The sequence below is a fragment of the Notamacropus eugenii genome, chromosome 6 (assembly GCF_028372415.1).
Source record: "Notamacropus eugenii isolate mMacEug1 chromosome 6, mMacEug1.pri_v2, whole genome shotgun sequence".
Lineage (NCBI taxonomy): Eukaryota > Metazoa > Chordata > Mammalia > Diprotodontia > Macropodidae > Notamacropus > Notamacropus eugenii.
Window position 1 is genome coordinate 257344120 of NC_092877.1, and position 19231 is coordinate 257363350.

The following is a 19231-nucleotide window of genomic DNA, read 5'->3' on the forward strand; positions in this document are numbered from 1 at the left end:
AATTATAGTCATCCAGGTTCACAACTTGGGTATTATCCTCAGTTCCTCACTTTCCCTCACTTACATGTCTTATCAGTTATCTAATATTTTCTCCTAATTTCACACTATCTCTTACACCCATTCCCTTCTCTCTACTCACATGGTTTTCAACCTAACAGATAAGAAACAACATATATAAGCACCCCCACCCTCACCATCTTCACTATAACATTCGCTTTTCATGCCCTGGTGGAGACACACAAGAACCTGTGCCCAAGAGTCTTAGAAATAGTCATGCTCCCAGTATCAGTGATTCTGCTGCTAGCTTCGTCCCTATAGTCTCCATTGAAAGGAAGTAACACTTGTAGAGAAAAGGACTGCTGCTACCACCACCAGGTACCTACCAACTGTCACCAGTGGATATCTTAGGCCCAGGAATACCAGGAATAACAGTACCTTCTAAACTGCCAGCCTAGCTCACTTGACTCTAGCATCATAAGTGTAACATCTGTTGAAAAGGGACCTACTACCATCACTTCCAACTACCAGTGAACATAGCATAGGCTAGTCAGCCTAGTTGAAGAAGCAAAGGTTTCTAGGGGCATACAGTACTGAGGTACAATATGTGCTAGGCAGTTCAGACTATTGCCATCACATGTACCACGACTTTAATTTAAAACCTGGCAAAGACAGGTCTGGACTCTGAATGTGTCATAGAAAGGACCAACACCAACTTTGGTCTACTTTCCCAACTTACAGCCTGGCTGCTGCAGCCATGGTCCAGGGAATCAACCCTTATGGAGATAGGAACTAGCACCTGTTTCAGCAGTAGTTGAAGACCCTACCTCCTGAACAGCCACGACTGTTGGACACCTTGACAAGAAAGGTCTTGCTTTCTAAACCCCTTGGTGCAGAATCAAATTATTCAGCGTTAAAAATGTATATTGTTTTATCCGTTGAAAAGACATTAAAGAAGATGGCATTACCATCTGCCAGTGCTCTCCAAGGACTTTGGGAACTTTCTATCTGACTCAAAGTTGAAACCTATTTATTATATGTGTCATCTCTACAGCTCTTGGTAAGAGTGACTATTGTTTTTCTCTTTGTATCTCCATTGCTTAGTACAGTGTATTGCACATTATAGACTCTTACATTCTTTTTCATTTATTCAGTTAACTCAGGTAGCCCTCATCTCCTCACTTCGGGACTAGTTAGAGGCACTTTGGTCTTCCTGCCTCAAATCTCTCCTCTCTTTTGCCTGTCCTCCACAGAGTTGTCGGAGTGATTTTCCTGAAGTGCAGTTCTAACCGTGTCACTCCATGCTCAGTAAATGTCAGTGTCTTCCTATTGCTTCTGTGAGCAAATAGAAGTTTCTCTGTTTCGAAGTCCTTTACATTCTGCATGCAACCTACCTTTCCAGCTTTATTTTATGTATTAATACTGCTTATTCTAGCCAAAGTGACCTTTTTGTTGTTTGTTTTGGCATGACATACCTTGTTATTTATACTGATTTAAAATATCCGCTAACCAGAAGCTAGAGAGCTGCAGATTAGCTACAGTGCTGGGGAACCTGTAGCCTTGAGGCCACATGTGGCCTTCTAGGTACTCGAATATAGCCTTTTGCCTGTGCAAGTTTTACAGAACAAACCCTTTTGTTAAAGAGCTTTGTTCTGTGAAGTTTGAATTCAGGCAAAGGGCTGTACTTGAGGATGTAGAGGGCCACGTGTGGCCTTGAGGCCCACAGGCTCCCCACCTCTGGTAGCATCAGCTGGTGGCAGGTTTTTTCACTCTCTGTTCCTCTTGTCTGATTTTATCTCTGCCTCTTAGAATCCGTTGTTTTTTCAAAACTCAAGTGATACACAACCATGTAACATAAAGCGGTCTTGATTCCCTCTCCCACCCCTTAGTTGCTAGTCTCCTGGTTTCCTCCCATTTACATTGTATCCATTTTGTATATACTTGTTGGTATCTATGTTGTTTCCCCTGATAAAATGTCAGCTTCTTGGAGGCAGATACTGTATCACTGTTGCTTTTGTATTTTCATTGTTTAGGGCAGTGCTTGGCACATTGTAGGTGTTTAATTACTACTGTCTGTTTTCCTGTTCTAATGAGGTGTTGCATCCATTTTGGTGCCTGACTCTTAAGATTATTAGCCTCAAGTGAGATGATGTATGACAAACTTTTGGCAGGCTAAAACATAAATGTTTGTTGTCTTGAGCCCATCAAGTCTCTGTGGTAACTTGTGAGCATACTGTGTTGCTTTCAAATCTCAAATTCTGTTATTCTAGTTCACTTGATTCTTAGTCACATGTTGTGAATTATTTTATTTACATCTGACTTGAGTTATTGTTCCTTTTTTTGGATATTGTTTCTTTTGAATCATTTAACAACTCTACTAGCTGTTGTTTGTTATTAACAGTGATGGCTGGTCTCTGGTTTGGCTTCATTACATGTAGACAGTTTTCTTTTTTATTTCTTCTCAATGTGAAGCCTTTGTGATTAAGTCTAGAATTTTCTAGGCAATTATATCCTTGCTTCTAATAAGATACACTTCTTCTTTAGCAAAGAACCCATCTTTGCATACGTATGATTTCACCTTAGTTGTAATATCACAGGTCCTATCAGAGCATCACCTGACCAAAGGAAACATTTTGATTAGCCTACAATATTTAATTGACTTACTTTCAGTTGATATATCTTATTCTTGATTTTCATAGGACCACCACCTCCACTTCCTCCTTTGCAGCCATCTGGCATGGATGCTCCTCCGAACTCTGCAACCAGTTCTGTTCCTACTGTAGTAACAACGGGTATTCATCACCAGCCTCCGCCTGCTCCACCTTCTCTCTTTACAGCAGGTGCAGTATGGACTTATTAAGATTATCCATTCAAAGAGTCATAGAATTTCAGAACTGAAAAACTTAGTTATTTAATTCACATTTGAAAAGTCAAAGTGATTTGGCAATTCATGTCATAAGATATAGTAGTTTTACAGCTAGAGGGAATGGCTAGTCCAGTCTTTTTATTAATAGTGAGGAACCTAAAACCTGGAGAGGTTAAGAGACCTGGCCAAGGTGACTAAACTTTTTTTGTACTATTGTTGCACTTACAGCTGGAAAATTTTTTGTGATAAAAATTGTCAGTTCTATGAACTCTTGGCGGGGGGGTATAGAGACATTCACACACACACAGAGTGTGCTATGTGGAGCAGAGGATATAATGTTGGACTCGGAGTCAGGAAGACCTGAGTTCAAATTTGGCCTGACAAACTTAATAGCTGTATGATCCTAGGTAAGTCACTTAACCTCTTTGTCTGCCTCAGCTTCCCCATCTGTAAAGCGAAAATGACAGTAACACCTACTTTCTAGCATTGTTCTGAGAATAAACTGAGATGATTTCTAAGTCTTAAAAGTTTATTATGATTATGTTTTTGATACTAGTGACATTAGTGAATTATCTTTGAGGATCTTTTTAGCTGACATTGTATTATATAGTGTCAATGTTTTATGTTTATATGACAAAATATTTCAAAGTGGAGTTTTATAATTGTTGTTTAATTACAGTTTTTGTATTACCAGATACATATGACACAGATGGCTATAATCCTGAAGCCCCAAGCATAACAAACACTTCCAGACCTATGTATAGACACAGAGTGCATGCCCAAAGGCCTAATTTGATAGGACTTACTTCAGGAGATATGGATCTGCCACCCAGAGGTATTGTGACTAAGTTTGTTCTTTTCATCTTCCCAACATCAGAGATGAAAGGACATGTACTAGATACCAGTTGTAGGTCTTGGGTCAACCTTGGTCAACCTTTGTAATATTGTACCATAGCCAGTCATTTGTGAAAGAAGCATGTTTCCATCATCACTTGTGAAGGATCAGAGTGTATGGGTGGTTGCGTTGTTGCTGTACATCCTTCTTTTTCAGTTCCATAGAATAGTAAAGATTGAGCTAATTCATAGTACTGATGATTGGTTTTTAGTTAAATTTTTTGCATTCTTATGCTGGATTTAATTTTTTCAAACTGTGTATCTTCCCCAGGTGGTATTTTCCTTGGACTTTGTATCATGTTTATCTACTATGTTAGGATTTTCCCCCTTAAGACTTACATAATGGAACATCTTGAGCAAACATTTATTTAAATATGTTTAAATTGGTTTTTTAGCTTTAGTTTATTATAATCTTACTTCTGTATTAAATTTGAAGTAGTCTCTATTTTAGGGGGTGACAGTATTTGTTTTGCTCTGTTTCTTAGAAGAGATGGACATTTTCCAGAAGGTAAAACATGAAATTTGCACAGATGAAGAATTAGGGATAACAGTCATAAGGGAAAATGTTGAAAAAAGTTCCATCCTTTTTTCCTGTAACAAAATGCCTTTTACGTCCAGTTTTATTTGGCTCTTAAATTCTCTCTTGAGGTGTGATATCCTCTTTATTCCACCTCCCTCACTCAAAACAAAGTCAAGTGCAAGTCATGTCATTATTTCTCTGATGGCATGGTCTTCAACAACGAAGGATGAAAACACACACATCCCAGTGTGCCTCCCCCCTCCCATCCCAGAAAAATCACTTCCTCCTGTTGAGGAGGAGTAAAAATGCAGCTGAGACTAAATAGGTAATAATATTTGTATAGTAGAGTTTGCTTGATTTTCTAATGCTTTGGTTGTTTATTCAGCTTTGTTCTGTACGTTTCTATAGTTTCATATGGCCATGAACATTCAAGAAATATTCCCCCTCTACACACAAACATATGCATTTATTTAATTGAAATATAAATTCTTGAGAAAATAGAAAATCATGTAATTTGTGTGATTTGGCTTTTTTGTCCTGCATGGGGAACTAAAATAGTTAAATATACTCAATTCTCTTCCTTCTTTTTGCTCTTCTCACTTTAAAGTAGTTTTTTCCATTTTCATAATGCATTTTTGAGATGGAAATTTTGTTGTTGACATATATCCCATAATTTCAGACATAGCATTGACAAGTCTGATATTTTGGGTACAAGATGGTTCTCCCCTCCTTGCATCACCCTTCCTACCCCCTTTTGGTCCAGATTTAACCAGTGACTTAATTAGTATAGAGAATTTCCATTGTGGAAATTCCTTAACAACTGCTGAAGAGTCACACTGAGAAGGCAGAGAGGCTTACTCATGATCATAGAACCTAGTATGTCTTGGGGAAGTACTTAAACCCAGGATCTTTCTGACTGCAAAGCTATCTCTTTTATCTCTGATACTAAGCTGTCAGCATGGTTGACATTCATTAAATGTTTGTAATAACAGTATTCTTTAGATGGAATGTTTTCTTGAAAATATTGTAGGTAGGCCCCTCATTACAATTACAGAACTAATGCCGTGTATTTGTAATAAAATGCAAATTGTTAAATTGTGCTATATGTTCATTCTGTTAAAACTAATTGGAGAAAGAATTCTTCTGGGTGCTTTACTTTTGAAAGTTCAAGATTTGATGTTAACTAAAGTAATAAGTAAATTTGGAATTAATAGCTATCTACTTACACACTTCAGGGAGTACTTATACTAAATATACTAAAGTTTATTTCTCTTGGCACTTTACAGTGTCAGTGGGCCCTGGGTGGTAGGGAGAAGAGTGGAATAATCCACTCCTGTTTACATATTTCTAAAGATCTTTCGATCCTACCATAGAGTCTGATTTGGAAGAGACTTCTCCAGTTTGTTATCTAGTCCAGTTCTTCTTAAAGTGTGGGTAGTTACCCCATATGTGGCTGTGAAAAATTTGACAAGAGCAAAAAGTTTCTGAACACACAGTGACCACAAATAAATGCTTAATGAATCCAAGGTCTTTCTGACAGCGCTTGCGTGTGTTGTCTCATGTAACTTCCCTATAACTTTGGTTCTAAACACAGAGCATGCACACTTTGCACTGCATGTGCTATCATGCCAATAAACTTTGCCTAAACATGAAAAGGGAATCGCAAGAGAAAAAATTTTAAGAAGCCCTGATCTAGTTGACTTGCCTTGAGCATGAATCCTTTTCACAGGAATCTGGTTGAAATAATCATCTGGCTTCATTTGAAGTTTTCTGGTAATAGGAATTAACTAATTTCTGGAATTTGGGGTACAATAAACTCATCTCATTATTTTAAAACGCTCTAATTTTAAGGAAGATTTTTTTTTTTTATATTGAGTCCAAATCTGACTCTTCTACAATTTTGACACATTATTCCTAGTTTTGCCTAGTGGAGTCAATTAGAGCAAGTCTAATTCTTGTCACCAGATCAGATCCTTTAGAATAGCTGTTTTGTATATGCAGTCTTATATGTGTTTTCTTCAAACTTTGTATCTTTTAAATAAATTTTTACAGATAGCTTTTTAAAAATCTTATTTAATATTTTATTTTTTCCCAATTACTTGTAAAAACAATTTAAACATTCTTTTTTTTCTTCCTAATTTTCAGTTCTAAATTCTCTCCCTACCTCCCCTTCACCTCCTACCCCCACCCCAAGGCAAATAATTTGACATAACTTATACATGTGCAGTCATGCAAAATATAATTCCATGTAAGTCATTCTGTGAAAGAAAACACAGACTAAAAAAAACCCCAAGGAAATCAAAGTAAAGAAAAAGTATTTTTGATCTGTATTTAGGCTCTGCCAGTTCTTTCTCTTGAGATGGACAGTACCTTTCATCATAAGTCTATAGATAATTTTTTAAAAAAAATTACATATATATTTCTCAGTATATTCCTTTTCCACTCCTGGAGAAATAACAAAATAAAAAGAGGGTAAAAAATTGTTTTTGCAAAAGTAGAAGTTGTCTGATAGGTGCTGTTTTGAGCTTACATCTTCCTCCAACTCTGCAAAGAAAGAGAGGAGTTGCCTTCTATCCTTTTGTGTTTGTCACATTTGGTCATTATATTTTAATGGCATTCAGTTTGAGTTGTTTTGTTGTTTTCCTTTACAACCTTTTAATTCCATTTAGAATAGTCCTACATATTTTCTTAGTTTTGCTTACTTCACTTTACATACATTCCTATGAGTCTTCCCTTGTTTGTCTGTATTTGTTCATATTTATCATTTCTTATAGTACAATAATATTTTATTACACTCAATGCCACAACTTGTATCAAATCTTTTATAAGATTATGAATAAAAAGGTCTCAAAAGAATTGAAACACTATTAACCATAATAAAGAATACTCCAGATACTAATAATGACGGAAACATATCTACCAAGTTGGTAAAGGTGAAGAATAAGCCAGAGTCAATAGAGGTTGTAGAGATTTTGAAAAGAGGCACATTAATGCAGTATTGTTGAAACTATTAATTGTTCTAACAATTACAAGAAGAAATTTGAAATTATTCTAGGAAAGTCACTAAGCCATACCCTTTGACCCAGCAGTACTACTGCTAGGCATATGTCTTACCTTAAAGGAGATCTGTGATAAAACATTTTTGTACTTTTTGCAATATCATAGAACTGGAAAAAAAGTAAATGGCCATCAATTTCATAATGACTCAGTTATGGTACCTATTCACCGGCCTTCTTGTACAGTGTGGTTTTCTAGTCCTTTCATCATCTTGGTGAAACTACTATTTGTCATTGTCCTTCCTAAAAATATGATTTCTAGACCTGAATATTCCTCATATGATCTATCTGATAAGGAAAGAGTTCAGAGTAGGATTGTCATGTCATTTTGCATTTTTATGGAGCCTAAGTTGAATTAGCTTTTTTGGCTATTATGTCACACAATTGAATCAAACAGTTCTAGTTTATTTTTCATCAATAGAATGAATTCTTCTGGCAAGACAACATGAATCATATGCTGAGAGACTGCTAAGCAGTGTCAAGTTGAGATTTATTTGGGAGACTAGCAGGAGAAATAAGAAAATTCAATTCAGCAAGCATTTATGGTACAGGTGTTACATACATACATAGCACTGTGCTAGAATCTGGGGGAAAAAGAGAACTTGTAGCGTGGAAGATTAAGATGTATTCACAGTGACTTATAATGGAAATAAAATAAGGTAAGTGAATAAGAGAAAAAGAAAAAAGTATGAGAAAAATTCAACTTGCTTTTGTAACTGTATAACTTTTTGGGGGATGATAAAGTTTATTGTTGAGAAAAAACAACAGCAAGATCTTTGAAGATAAGATGGTCTGATTTTTTTTTTCCTCCCCACTGTCCGTGAGAATCCTGGGTGGAAATAAAGTAAAAGGACTACCATACTGCTTTACTGAAAGAAGAAAGAGAATTTAAGGGGATGAGAAAGGAAGCCTTTTTATTATTCTGCAATAATTTGGAATTTTGGAATCACATTCTACTTATAGCCAGGTAGAAAAAGTGATTCATCTATATCAGTTAAAAACCTTGGGCCTGAGAAATTTTCTTAAGAGTCTCAGTTCAGTATATAAATTACACCAGAGCACTTGAGCTCAGACCTGAAGTTTTATAGCTTAAACAGATAATTTTACAAAGCTCTACAAGCTTCCCACAAGTTGGTTACTCTATGTTAAATGTATTTGTTCATACTGCCAGATTAAGTTAATGTAGGATTAGGTTACTTAAAAATGTGTCTTCTTCAACATGTTACATAACCATAATCTATAATTATTATTATATAGAAGCATTATAGTATAGGGAAAAGAGCACTAGATTGTAGGCTGGAAATCTAAAAGAGTGCTTGGAGGCTGTTTCAGCCACCTAATTTTTCAGAAGGGGAATCTGAAACCCAGAAAGGAAGTAATTTGTCCAAGGTCACATAGGTAGTAAGAATTGAATCCAGGTCCCCTGACTTTAAATTTAGCTTTCATGATTTTTGACTCAAATTGTGGCCCCATCATTTTCCAGTTCTGTGATTATAAGCAGGTTACCTAACCTTTTAGTCCCTATTTTATCATTTATAGTACTTGTATATCTGGGATTGCATTAAGGAAAGTGCTTTGTAAACCTTACTTTGTTGTGTGAGTGGGAGTCATTTTTGCTTTACATCCCTTTTGGGGCATCTTGACATCTCATGGGTGGAAAGAAGCGTGAATGGCACACATCCATAAAAGACTTGATAGATAAATGTCTGCTTAACTTTAAATCTAATGTGCATGAGTTGGGAACTTAATGAGCAATTCTTATATGGTGGGCATTTGTCCTAGTCAGGAAAATGTCTTTTTACATGAGAAGAAGAATAAGATTTTAGCTGCACCTAAAGTCAGACTTCCCTAGAGATCTTTGCGGGAGTGTCTGTTGCATACTGGCCCAATAGCTGTTTGCCCTGTCTTTTTGCTGCCATATAAGATCATAGATCTTACAGCTAAAAGAGACCTTAGAGACCATTTAACTCAACCTTCTAGTTTTACAAATGAAGAAACTTAAGTTTATATGATTTAAGGGACTTGCTCACAATCATACAGATAGTAAATGGTACAAGTGGCATTTGATGATCTAGGGTCCTCGGACCAGAACCAGTGTGCACACCACCTTTGTTGTACCATGAGGAAATCTGTGAAATCCTGTTGGGGCAAATAGATTAATAGACAAATATCATTTGGGAGAAATTCTTCATGTTTTCAGAACTTAAATAAAAATTATGCCTTATTGATTTAATATGACAGCTGTTATTTGATTGTTAATTATTTATAGACAGCTGTCAGTATCTAGATTATAGTATCTTACTGTGTTTAGATGCACTTAAGGCAGCTAGAATGCAGAGCCAGTGCTACTAGTACTTGCCACCTTTTTCCTTGGATTATGAAGGCTGTATCTATATTAGGAAAGATTAGAAGAACCCTATCTTAGGTTTGTTTCTCAAATATAACTAAATGTCCTACACTTAGGCTACTTAAATATATCATAGATCAGTCAAAAAATCTGAAAGAAATGGAAGTTTACTGGTCAATTACAGAAATTCTGTGATAGATATGACCTGGGTTTTATGTTCTTTGTAAAAATTACTTAAGACAGTATCTTTTATTATAGAACCTTTCAAGTCTTTTTTTTTTGGTACATTCTATTAACTGCAGCATTCCAATCAAAATATAAATAGAAAAAAATTCTAGTGGGGTAAATTTAAATCTGTTTAGCAAATTATATCTTATAGCATAGAAGACTTTAAGTCTTCTGCGAGTACACTACAGAATTTCACTGTCTTTAAGGTCAGATTTATTATTTTTAATTATTAAATGTCAGAATGGGCCTACCTTTCTAAATTTTGAAATTTTAATTGATTATTTTGATTATATTAAGTTCAAAAGACATTAAGGAAAACATCTGCTTTATTCAATGTTAGGAGAATCTCATAAGATTTAATGGCAACCTCAGAATACCTTCAGTACTTTAAAGGAAAATACCTCTATAATGAGAGTTCTTACTTGTTTTTATCCAGATAATTTCTATAAATTGGTACTAATTAGATTTAGGTTTTAAATGTAAAATCCTTAATTCTCAGATGAGTGCCCAAATAAGTCATTCAGCAGACATTTATTAAGACTGGGCATGTCCAGACCCAGTTCTAAGTCTTGATGATACAAAGACAGAAATGCTAAGAATTTTTATCCCCAAGTAGTTTGTACCCTATCAGGGTTATAAATAGAAAGACTATGCAAAAAGAAATACATAAAATAAGTTAAAATATTTTGTGTAGATAGGTGGTACAAGGGACAGAGTGCCAATCCTGGATTCTCTTTCTAGAGACACAAAGACTTGTCTTCCTGAGCTCATATCAGGCCTCAGACACTTTCTGGTTGTGTAACCCCCTGGGCAAGTCACCTAATCCTGTTTGCCATAGTTCCTCATTTGTAAAATGAGCTGGAGAAGGAAATGGCAAACCATGGTGTAGTCTTTGCCAAGGAGAACCCCAAATGGGTTCGTGAAATGTCATACATGACTGAAAAAGCTAAACATGAAATTTTGTGCAGGAGATGCAAGTAGCTGAAAGACTCAGGAAAGACCTCGTCACTATTATTGTTATTACAGCATTTAGTTATTTGACAAGTATAGTTTGACCATCCCCCCAATACCGCCTTTTCTAGTTCAAGTAGTACTTTGCTTTTACCTCTTAGGTTAAAGACATAAGATTCTGTTTTATATTAGAATTTGTGCATTTATGTATCTCTACTCATTTGTGTTCTTCCCAAGGGCAGGGAAGAGCTTATTTTATTTTTGCATCTTTCCTCCATTTTCTAGCATATTTAACAGGTGAACAGTGAACGTTCAACAAAATTAAATTGGAGTATATCACCAACTATATTGTAGAAGGTATTGGAAAGGTGTTAGAACCTTATGGATTGTGTGTATACATAGAATGTTTCTCAAGAACTCTACTCAGCTGTAAATAGAATAGGCCATCATAGGTTAAATTGAAATCACTATCCATAATAATTAATTAAATACTTTGGGTGAGGGAATGCTCAAGGAATTTTGATTGTTGTAGGATTTGTGCTCAATACAATTTTATCTACTCAGTAATTTCCATTTTTAAATTTTTTCATTTTGTAGAGAAAACACTATGCACATGGAGAGTTTTCTTTGAATACACTTTATCATCTGCATAGCTTCAAAACTTAAGAGCTAAATAATGGATGGAATTTATAGAGAAGCAGATTTCTATTTCATGTAAGAAATTTTTCTGGCAATTAGAACTATCCAAAAATAGGTTACCTCAAGAGTTGTAGTAGTGAGTTCTCCTCATAGAAGTTGTTAAAGTAGGGGATGGATGACCACTTGCCTTGAATGTTCAATAATAGTAGTAGTAGCAGCATGGCTGTGTTTATTTATTTCCTCATTTTTCCTTTTATGGTCTGATACTTTTCTTTTTATAGCATTTAGTTATCTGATAATGATAGTTTGACCACTGCAAATCTTTTGTATCAGGATTTATATAGCACTTTGAAGATCTCCAAAGCACTTGATTTGACTGACAGTGATCCTTTGAACTAAGTGCTTTTATTATTCCCATTTTACAGAAGAGGAACTGAGACTGAAAGGCTTAAGTGACTTGCTAATATCTAAGATGGGATTCAGACTTAGATATTTCTAAGTCCAGCACTACCACAGCAGTCTGTTTTTTATGGTAGAGGTTGACCTGTATGACCTCTGAGGTACCTTCCAATTTAGTGTTTTATTACATAGTTTTTAAAACCTTAAAAACAACAATTTCATTTACTTAGCATGAATATGCATATGTGGAAATATTGGGGGTACTATTAGAAATCTTGTTGGTAATTTAAGATGACTAGGCAGGGCTGGGGTTGGTATTGACAGTATTTTTGTCAGTATGTCATCTTCCTCTCTGCTACTTGAAAATGTATAAGAAATAATTGAGTGGTGGTGTAACCTGACAAAGTATCTTGCTCTCCTAAAAATAATTAGAAAGTATAAGCAAAATTTTTTCTTTCTTTAACAACCCTGCCCCCCATTCTGACGTAACTTTTTATTTGAACACCTCTTTGGGTTTTTTTTCTGTAATTGCCATTGTTATGGTATTTTAAAAACGTAGTTCTTCAGTGTAGATCATGAAATATACATATCACTCCTATGAGGACATATACATGTACACGTACATATACATAGACGCACACAAAAATGCCTTAAAATCATGTTAAATATATCCATCTAAAAAGATCTAAGATACAGTTTTGCTTTATTCTGTGTTCACCAGGTTATAATTTAAACTTTTAAAGATGTTTTGTTATTCTTTATGGAGAATACCATATTTCTTCAAAATTGTTCAATTTTTTTGAAGGGTAAAGTTTTCTTGCAAAAACTTAAAAATATTTTCCATGTTGTACTGGAAGCAAATCTGAATTCTTGGTCAGTTGTATATATTCAGAGATTTTTGTTTCTAGTGCTTGCTATTTCAAAACAGCCATTTTCTCTCATTTCCTATTTTAGTTTTTTTCAAGCAAGGAAGGTTTTAGGCATGCAGCTTTATATTCTTTGTGGATTAAAAGTGCATATAACTTTAAATGTGGTAAGGGTTGCAACAATAAATAAATAAACATTTGCAACAATACAGCTATTTTTTATAATCACACAATTAACATAAGCTCGTTGCGTATAGGAAGCTAATAAAAATACCTTTGCTGTTTTGCATATTTCCTTGAACATTTTTTGAGTATAGCCTGTTTTCTTTTTAATTCACAAATGCTTGCGTGGTGAAAGATGTTTTGCAATATAAATAATATTATTAACCCTGTTAAATTGAGACAAGGTCTACTGGCTTGATCACTGGTTCTCACAGGGGTAGTTTAGTTTTCAAGTTTGTCATAATTATTCATTGAATTTCTCTAAGTGCTCGTCACACAAAAACATTTAAGTTGGATTATATCATAGTAGATTCTGCAATAGTGGAACTCTTAACATTTTTAAAAAATTATCTTAAATAATGATTTTTGTTTGTTTTTCTTTGATTGTAACAAAAGGAAGCAATGTTAGAGACAGATCATTGGGCCACGTTCCCCTTAAAGATGTGGTCCAAAGAGGGGAAAGTTTGAGAACTTTTTTGTACAAATGATAAAATAGAATTTTTGGGGGGTGTAATTTTTTTTCGGCATTGCATATTAGAAAATTGTAGTGGAAGTCTAAGTTTAAGGGATATTTCATTGTCTTGAAATAAATAAATTCCTGTTTTAAGATTCACTTATTTACCTTTATTTCTTCTTTGCTTATTCTTGCACTCTTCATATTTCATGTGAATGTAAATAGTTTAATTAGCTATGAGATAAAGAAATGTCAGTTGATGCTGACTCTCTTTCACAGAAAAGCCTCCTAATAAAAGCAGTATGAGGATAGTGGTCGATTCAGAGTCAAGGAAAAGAACCATTGGATCGGGGGAACCTGGAGTTCCTGCTAAGAAGACTTGGTTTGACAAGTAAGCTGGTGGGGGTAACATTGAGGAATACTACTTTTCATCTACCTTTAGGCTGTTAAAATATTAAAAGAGTGTGTGTGTGTGTGTGTGTGTGTGTGTGTGTGTGTGAATAATATTATATAGCCATAGCTTTTTTTTCCCTAAATGAAGCATTTCACATTATGTAATCATCCAATCTCTTGGTCATTTTTTTATTGTGAGTCATTTGTCTGGAACTCAAAATTCATTTTCACATGGATAAAAGTGTTATAAATGCTTGTAAGTTTCTCATACTAGTCCATAAGGGCCTATTTTAATTATATTGTGGCTGAGCTATAGTACTATTAGTTTTCCAAGCTCTTTAGTCCTTTAAACCATTTGGGGATTATTATTTGTGTCCAGAGCCTCGTGGTGAGATTTCCAGGGTGGGATTGGGAATAAGGACTTTTATTGACAGTAAATCTACAGAGCATCAAGCTAGAGAGCTTCAGAGGCCTTCACCATACACCTCCTCATGTGCCGTCTCCCCTGCTGTGTTGTCTTTTGTGCTGACATAGTTGGCATCATAGGTATAAAAACTCCTTTGAAATCTGGGGCAAAAGATACGTACGTAGGTCCTGTTCACAGTTGGCCTGGCAGATATCATGCTGGTAAAAATCTTAATTCCCTCCATTTTAATGTTGTTTTTAAGACTTTTGAATGCAGTTACCTAACTGTTGTTAGTGAATTTGTTCTGAGTGTGTATTCATGAAGCCTCTGAGATCTCATCTTCTTCACTCAAGGTTTAGGCTTTGCTGGATGAGAGAAAGTAAGAGCTATAATAGGGCTGTGCAAATAATTACGTGATGTATATGAAAAACTTTTTTATTGCTTTTTGGAAGTGAGCCAGCGACAGTAAAATTTCAATTTCCAGATATATCATAACTTATTGTGGGAATATTAAAATTGAGATACAAGAAGGCAGCTGAGATTTGGTAATAATAGATCATGAATTATAACACCAAGGAAGGCAGTGGAAGTGATAGAACATCAGGCCAGGACAGTAATATGTAGGGTTGGAGAGAAATTTCCTTACTTTGTTGTTTCCTATGAGCAGTATTGTTACCACTAATTCATGTATTCCAGCATTGAGTATGTAATTGGATTTTAATGTCTCCCTCTTTTTTCTTTTTTTTTTTGTATATGAAGTAACTTTATATTTTGTTATAGGCCAAACTTTAATAGAACAAATAGTCCAGGTTTTCAGAAGAAAGTTCAGTTTGGAAATGAAAATACCAAACTTGAACTCAGGAAAGTTCCTCCAGAATTGAATAATATCAGCAAACTTAATGAACATTTCAGCCGATTTGGAACTCTGGTCAACTTACAGGTAAGAACTATAAAAGGATTCCATAATCTTTAGCTGTCAGGCTCATAGAGCTGTAATCTCACTGATTTTGATAATTTCCATTAGTGCAGATTGCCATCTTTTCATTTCTTTTCTTCCTGTGCCAGATTCTTCATTAAATCCTCCAGAGTGCATCTGTTTAGCTTTATGGAGGCTTTCTTTAGAACATTTTGTGTCTGTAATACTCAGTTGTTTGAGGTTTTTTTTAATCTTCTTGATTTTGTTATATCACTTCCGTATGTGTATTAATTGATAGACAAATAGAAAGACCAAGAGAACCTGTATTAAGTGCTTACTATATTCTAGATATTGTGCTAATAAACACCAGAGAAACAAATAGAAACAAAAAACCAGTTCCTTCCCTCAAGAAGCTTACATTCTAACGGAGGTAGCTGACACAGAAAAGAGATGGGAAAGGTGGTGGGGCCAGGAAGGGAATTGGGAATTTCATTGAGTGGGCAAGATGAGGCAAAAGCTGAGCTATCAGAGCAGAGGGATACAGAGGCATTACTAGTTAGGAATGAGGAGAATGGGGATGGAATGATTCCATTAGTTGTTGAATATTTTGGACCAGGCTAGGAAATGTTTTTTTTCTGGACATACTTGTCTTTGATGAAGCTTTTATGTCATTTCCTGAAATTGAGGTAGTATTGGGTAAAAGTACCTGTTCTCTCCTTTGAGTCAAGTATATTCTTTTTCTTTGGAGATTGCTGCGTTTCATTGTCTGAAAGCCATATCATATCATCAAAAGAGCATTGGTGTTGGAAATAGGGACTTTTGTGTCACCTTTTTGGGGGGGAAGATAGCTTTGAAACCATGGAAAACACAGCAGTTGCTTGGGTACAGTTTGATCTTTTCCCTTCCTTCTTTTCAACCCTCAGTTATCAACTCATATAGATTATTGTCATCTTTTCCCTGTACAAGTTTTATGGTCTCATATAAATTAGGCAGCGGACATGTTCTCATCCACTGGGTTTTTCGTGAATGACTTGCTAGGCCAATCTGTTTTTAGTGGCCATTGAACTTATTGAAGAAGACCTCAGATTATTGTAATTGGTATACATACACCTGCAAAAGAGCTTCTGAAGAACTTCTGCCATTTACAGTTCCATTTGAACTCTGATTTTGATACAGTTGATAACCACATTTGATGAAAATGTCCGAGTTATTCTTTGCTTTATAATTTTAAAAAAATGTAGCCTTAAAGTTTTCTGTGATGGAATATTAAGGAATCTTGTTTGAGAAGACATGTTGTGTTCTATTGTATTGAATAATTTCAGTAATCACCTAACAGTGGCCATAAGTGGATCTTGTATTTTTTGTCTCTCGGTTAATTATATGAATATGAAGATTTAGTCTACTAATAAAAATCTTCTGTGAAAACCTGCCTTTCCGTTTTCATATTTTTAGTAAGAACACCCTTAATAATAGCTAGTGTTTATGTAGCACTTTTAAGGAAAATTATTTAGCTTCTTTGTTTCCTTGTCCATAACATTGGGATAATGAGGGAGGGAAGAGAATAAGCCAGTATATCCCAGGAACTGTGCTAAGTGCTTTACAAATATTATCTCATTTAATAATATCCCCTACTTCACAAGGGTGTTGTCAAAACCAAATGAGTTAACACATGCAAACCACTACAATGCAATAGAACACAGTATGTCTTCTATAACAAGATTTCCTTGATATTTAGTCTCAAGAAACTTTAACAACACTACTTTTTTTTTTTTATAAAACAAGGAATAACTCAGACATTCTAGGAATATTCACCTCTCCATTTTAAGCAGAATTCTCTTTCCCTCTATTTTACACCTCAAAACCCCTCAGAATTATCCATCGTTCTCTTTGTAATTCCTGTCTCTGATGGATAGTCCTTTTTCTCACCAAAATCAGCTGTTCTTCTTATACTGTTAATTATGTGCCCTTTCCAGTAGCAACACATACCTGCAGGCCCTTCCTCTGTGGCAAACCAGTTTGAATGAAAACTTAATTTTGAAATATTTGTCCGCTTTTGAAATAGACGTGAAAAGCATTTATACTTTATTTAAGCTAACACCAGTTGGCATATTCAGGACTGTAAAATAATTGTAGCTACTTTACATTAGACTTTCATTTCTGAATCTCTTGACTGACTTTTGGAAATACTATGTGCTGAGAATTATTGTTTTTTGACACTGTATAGTTTGTGCAGTGGATAGACTCCTAGACCTGTTTTAAGGAAGACCTGAGTTAAAATTTAGCCTCAGACAGTTACTGGCTCTATGACCCTGGGCAAGTCATTCTGCTACTGTTTGCCTCAGTTTCTTCATCTATAATAAAGGAACAATAACAGCACCTGTCTTGAGGGACTATTATGAGGTTCAAATGAGATAGGATTTTTAAAGTGTTTAGCACAGTGCCTAGCACATGATAAGTGCTGTATAAATACCTATTTCTCTACCCCTCCCAAAACTGGGGAGAAGAGTGAGTAAGCTTAGAGAGGGAAATTAAATTCAAAACAGTCTTTTCTTTTAAGTAGCCTTTAAAACATGTATAGAGAATATAAATACCAGTGCATTCACTATGTCCTTGGAGTTTGACAATGGTGAAACAGATTAAGAGCTTCAAATGACCTAACTGGTCACACAGCTAATAAATGTCAGAGGCTGGATTCACACCCAGGTCTCGTACAATGGTGAATATTCTATGCTTTTTAATGTTAAAAGTAAGAATAATACTCACTACATTTTCCGGCTGACGTAATTGCTGTGTCCATTTGCTTTATTGACCTTGAGAAGAGTTTAATTGAGGGTAGCAAGTACATATACATGAAACAGTTTACTTTTTTTTACCAAATCTGCCTTGGCAAAGTTCACATGGTTATGCCTTAGTATGGTTTTTATTACATTGTTTCTGTCTTTATCACATGTTTCTGGAGCTATGTATGAGGAATTTTAAAAGAAGAACTTTTTCTAAAATACAGTGGTGTTTTTATTTTTATGGCAACTAAGGGAGACTTCTTGTCCTTGTGTGAAGAATGTTGACCTTGGAGGCAGAAGTGATGAATCCAGGAATTGGGTCTGTCACTTACCTAGTGCACAGCGTTATGTGAGGGAGGGTATTTGTGAACTGCCAGGACTTCCTGCCTCTGCAGTCTTATTTCATGTTACTCTCTTTCTGGTACTCTTTGTTCTAATGGAACTGGACTTGCTAATTTTTCTCTGTACAGGACATTCTATCTTGTGTGCCTTTGCACAAACTGTCCTTCCTTCCTGACCTGCACTCCCTCCTCACTTCAGCTCAATAGAACCCCTAGCTTCCTTCAAAATAAGTCCCACCTTCATGAAGCCTTTTCTTTGTCTCCCTACCCCAATTTTAATGTTCTCTGCTTCTTAAAATTACTTTGTATATAGTTTTGTTATTTACTAATTTGTGTACCCTTTATTATACCCCCTTTCGTCTTAAGGACAACAGTAGTTTTGTTATTATCTCTGTCTCCTTTGCATCTAGATTAGTACTTGGTAGGAGAAGGAACTTGATAAATATTTGGTCAATTGAATTGTGAGCTGTTTAGAGGGATTCATTTAAAATGTCCCTTGTCTTCCATTTTACATTTTAGGTTGCCTTTCATGGTGATCCTGAAGGTGCACTTATCCAATTTGCAACATATGAAGAAGCAAAAAAAGCAATCTCTAGTACAGAAGCAATTTTGAATAATCGTTTTATTAAAGTCTATTGGCACCGAGAGGGGGCTGCCCAGCAACTGCAAACAGCTTCCCAGAAAGTAAGGGGAAAATTGTATGGGTGAAACAACTGTTTGCTCTTTTATTTCCACATGTACCTAGAAACCCAGGTGGGAGGGAGATTTCTTTAATAGATCTGTAACATGAAGATCAATGTTGAGGGCACATTTTTAAAAACCTTATTTTCTGGAAAGTCATCTTTATTGATTAATTTTGTCCACAGTTTCTTCTAACCTTTTAAAAGGAAACAAAATATTTTAGGGGAACAGGCATTTTTCTTCACCTGTATAAAATATTAAAATTTTTGTTACTC

General features: G+C 35.3%; 1 protein-coding gene across 24 annotated transcripts in view; it reads left to right on the plus strand.

The window, feature by feature from the left end:
* Positions 1-19231, plus strand: part of RBM26 (RNA binding motif protein 26) — a 107754-nt gene that overhangs the window by 40269 nt on the left and 48254 nt on the right. For 20 of the 24 annotated variants that reach the window (XR_011969931.1, XR_011969930.1, XR_011969932.1 and 17 more), the window contains 5 exons: positions 2697-2837; positions 3543-3698; positions 13719-13830; positions 15019-15178; positions 18795-18959. Coding sequence is in view for 14 of the 24 variants with exons in the window: in XM_072622149.1 (XP_072478250.1) it covers positions 2697-2837; positions 3543-3698; positions 13719-13830; positions 15019-15178; positions 18795-18959 (734 nt within the window). In the remaining 10 variants the exon portion in view is untranslated. The remainder of the gene's footprint in view (positions 1-2696; positions 2838-3542; positions 3699-13718; positions 13831-15018; positions 15179-18794; positions 18960-19231) is intronic. The other 4 variants (XM_072622150.1, XM_072622155.1, XM_072622157.1 and 1 more) reach the window with 1 other exon arrangement.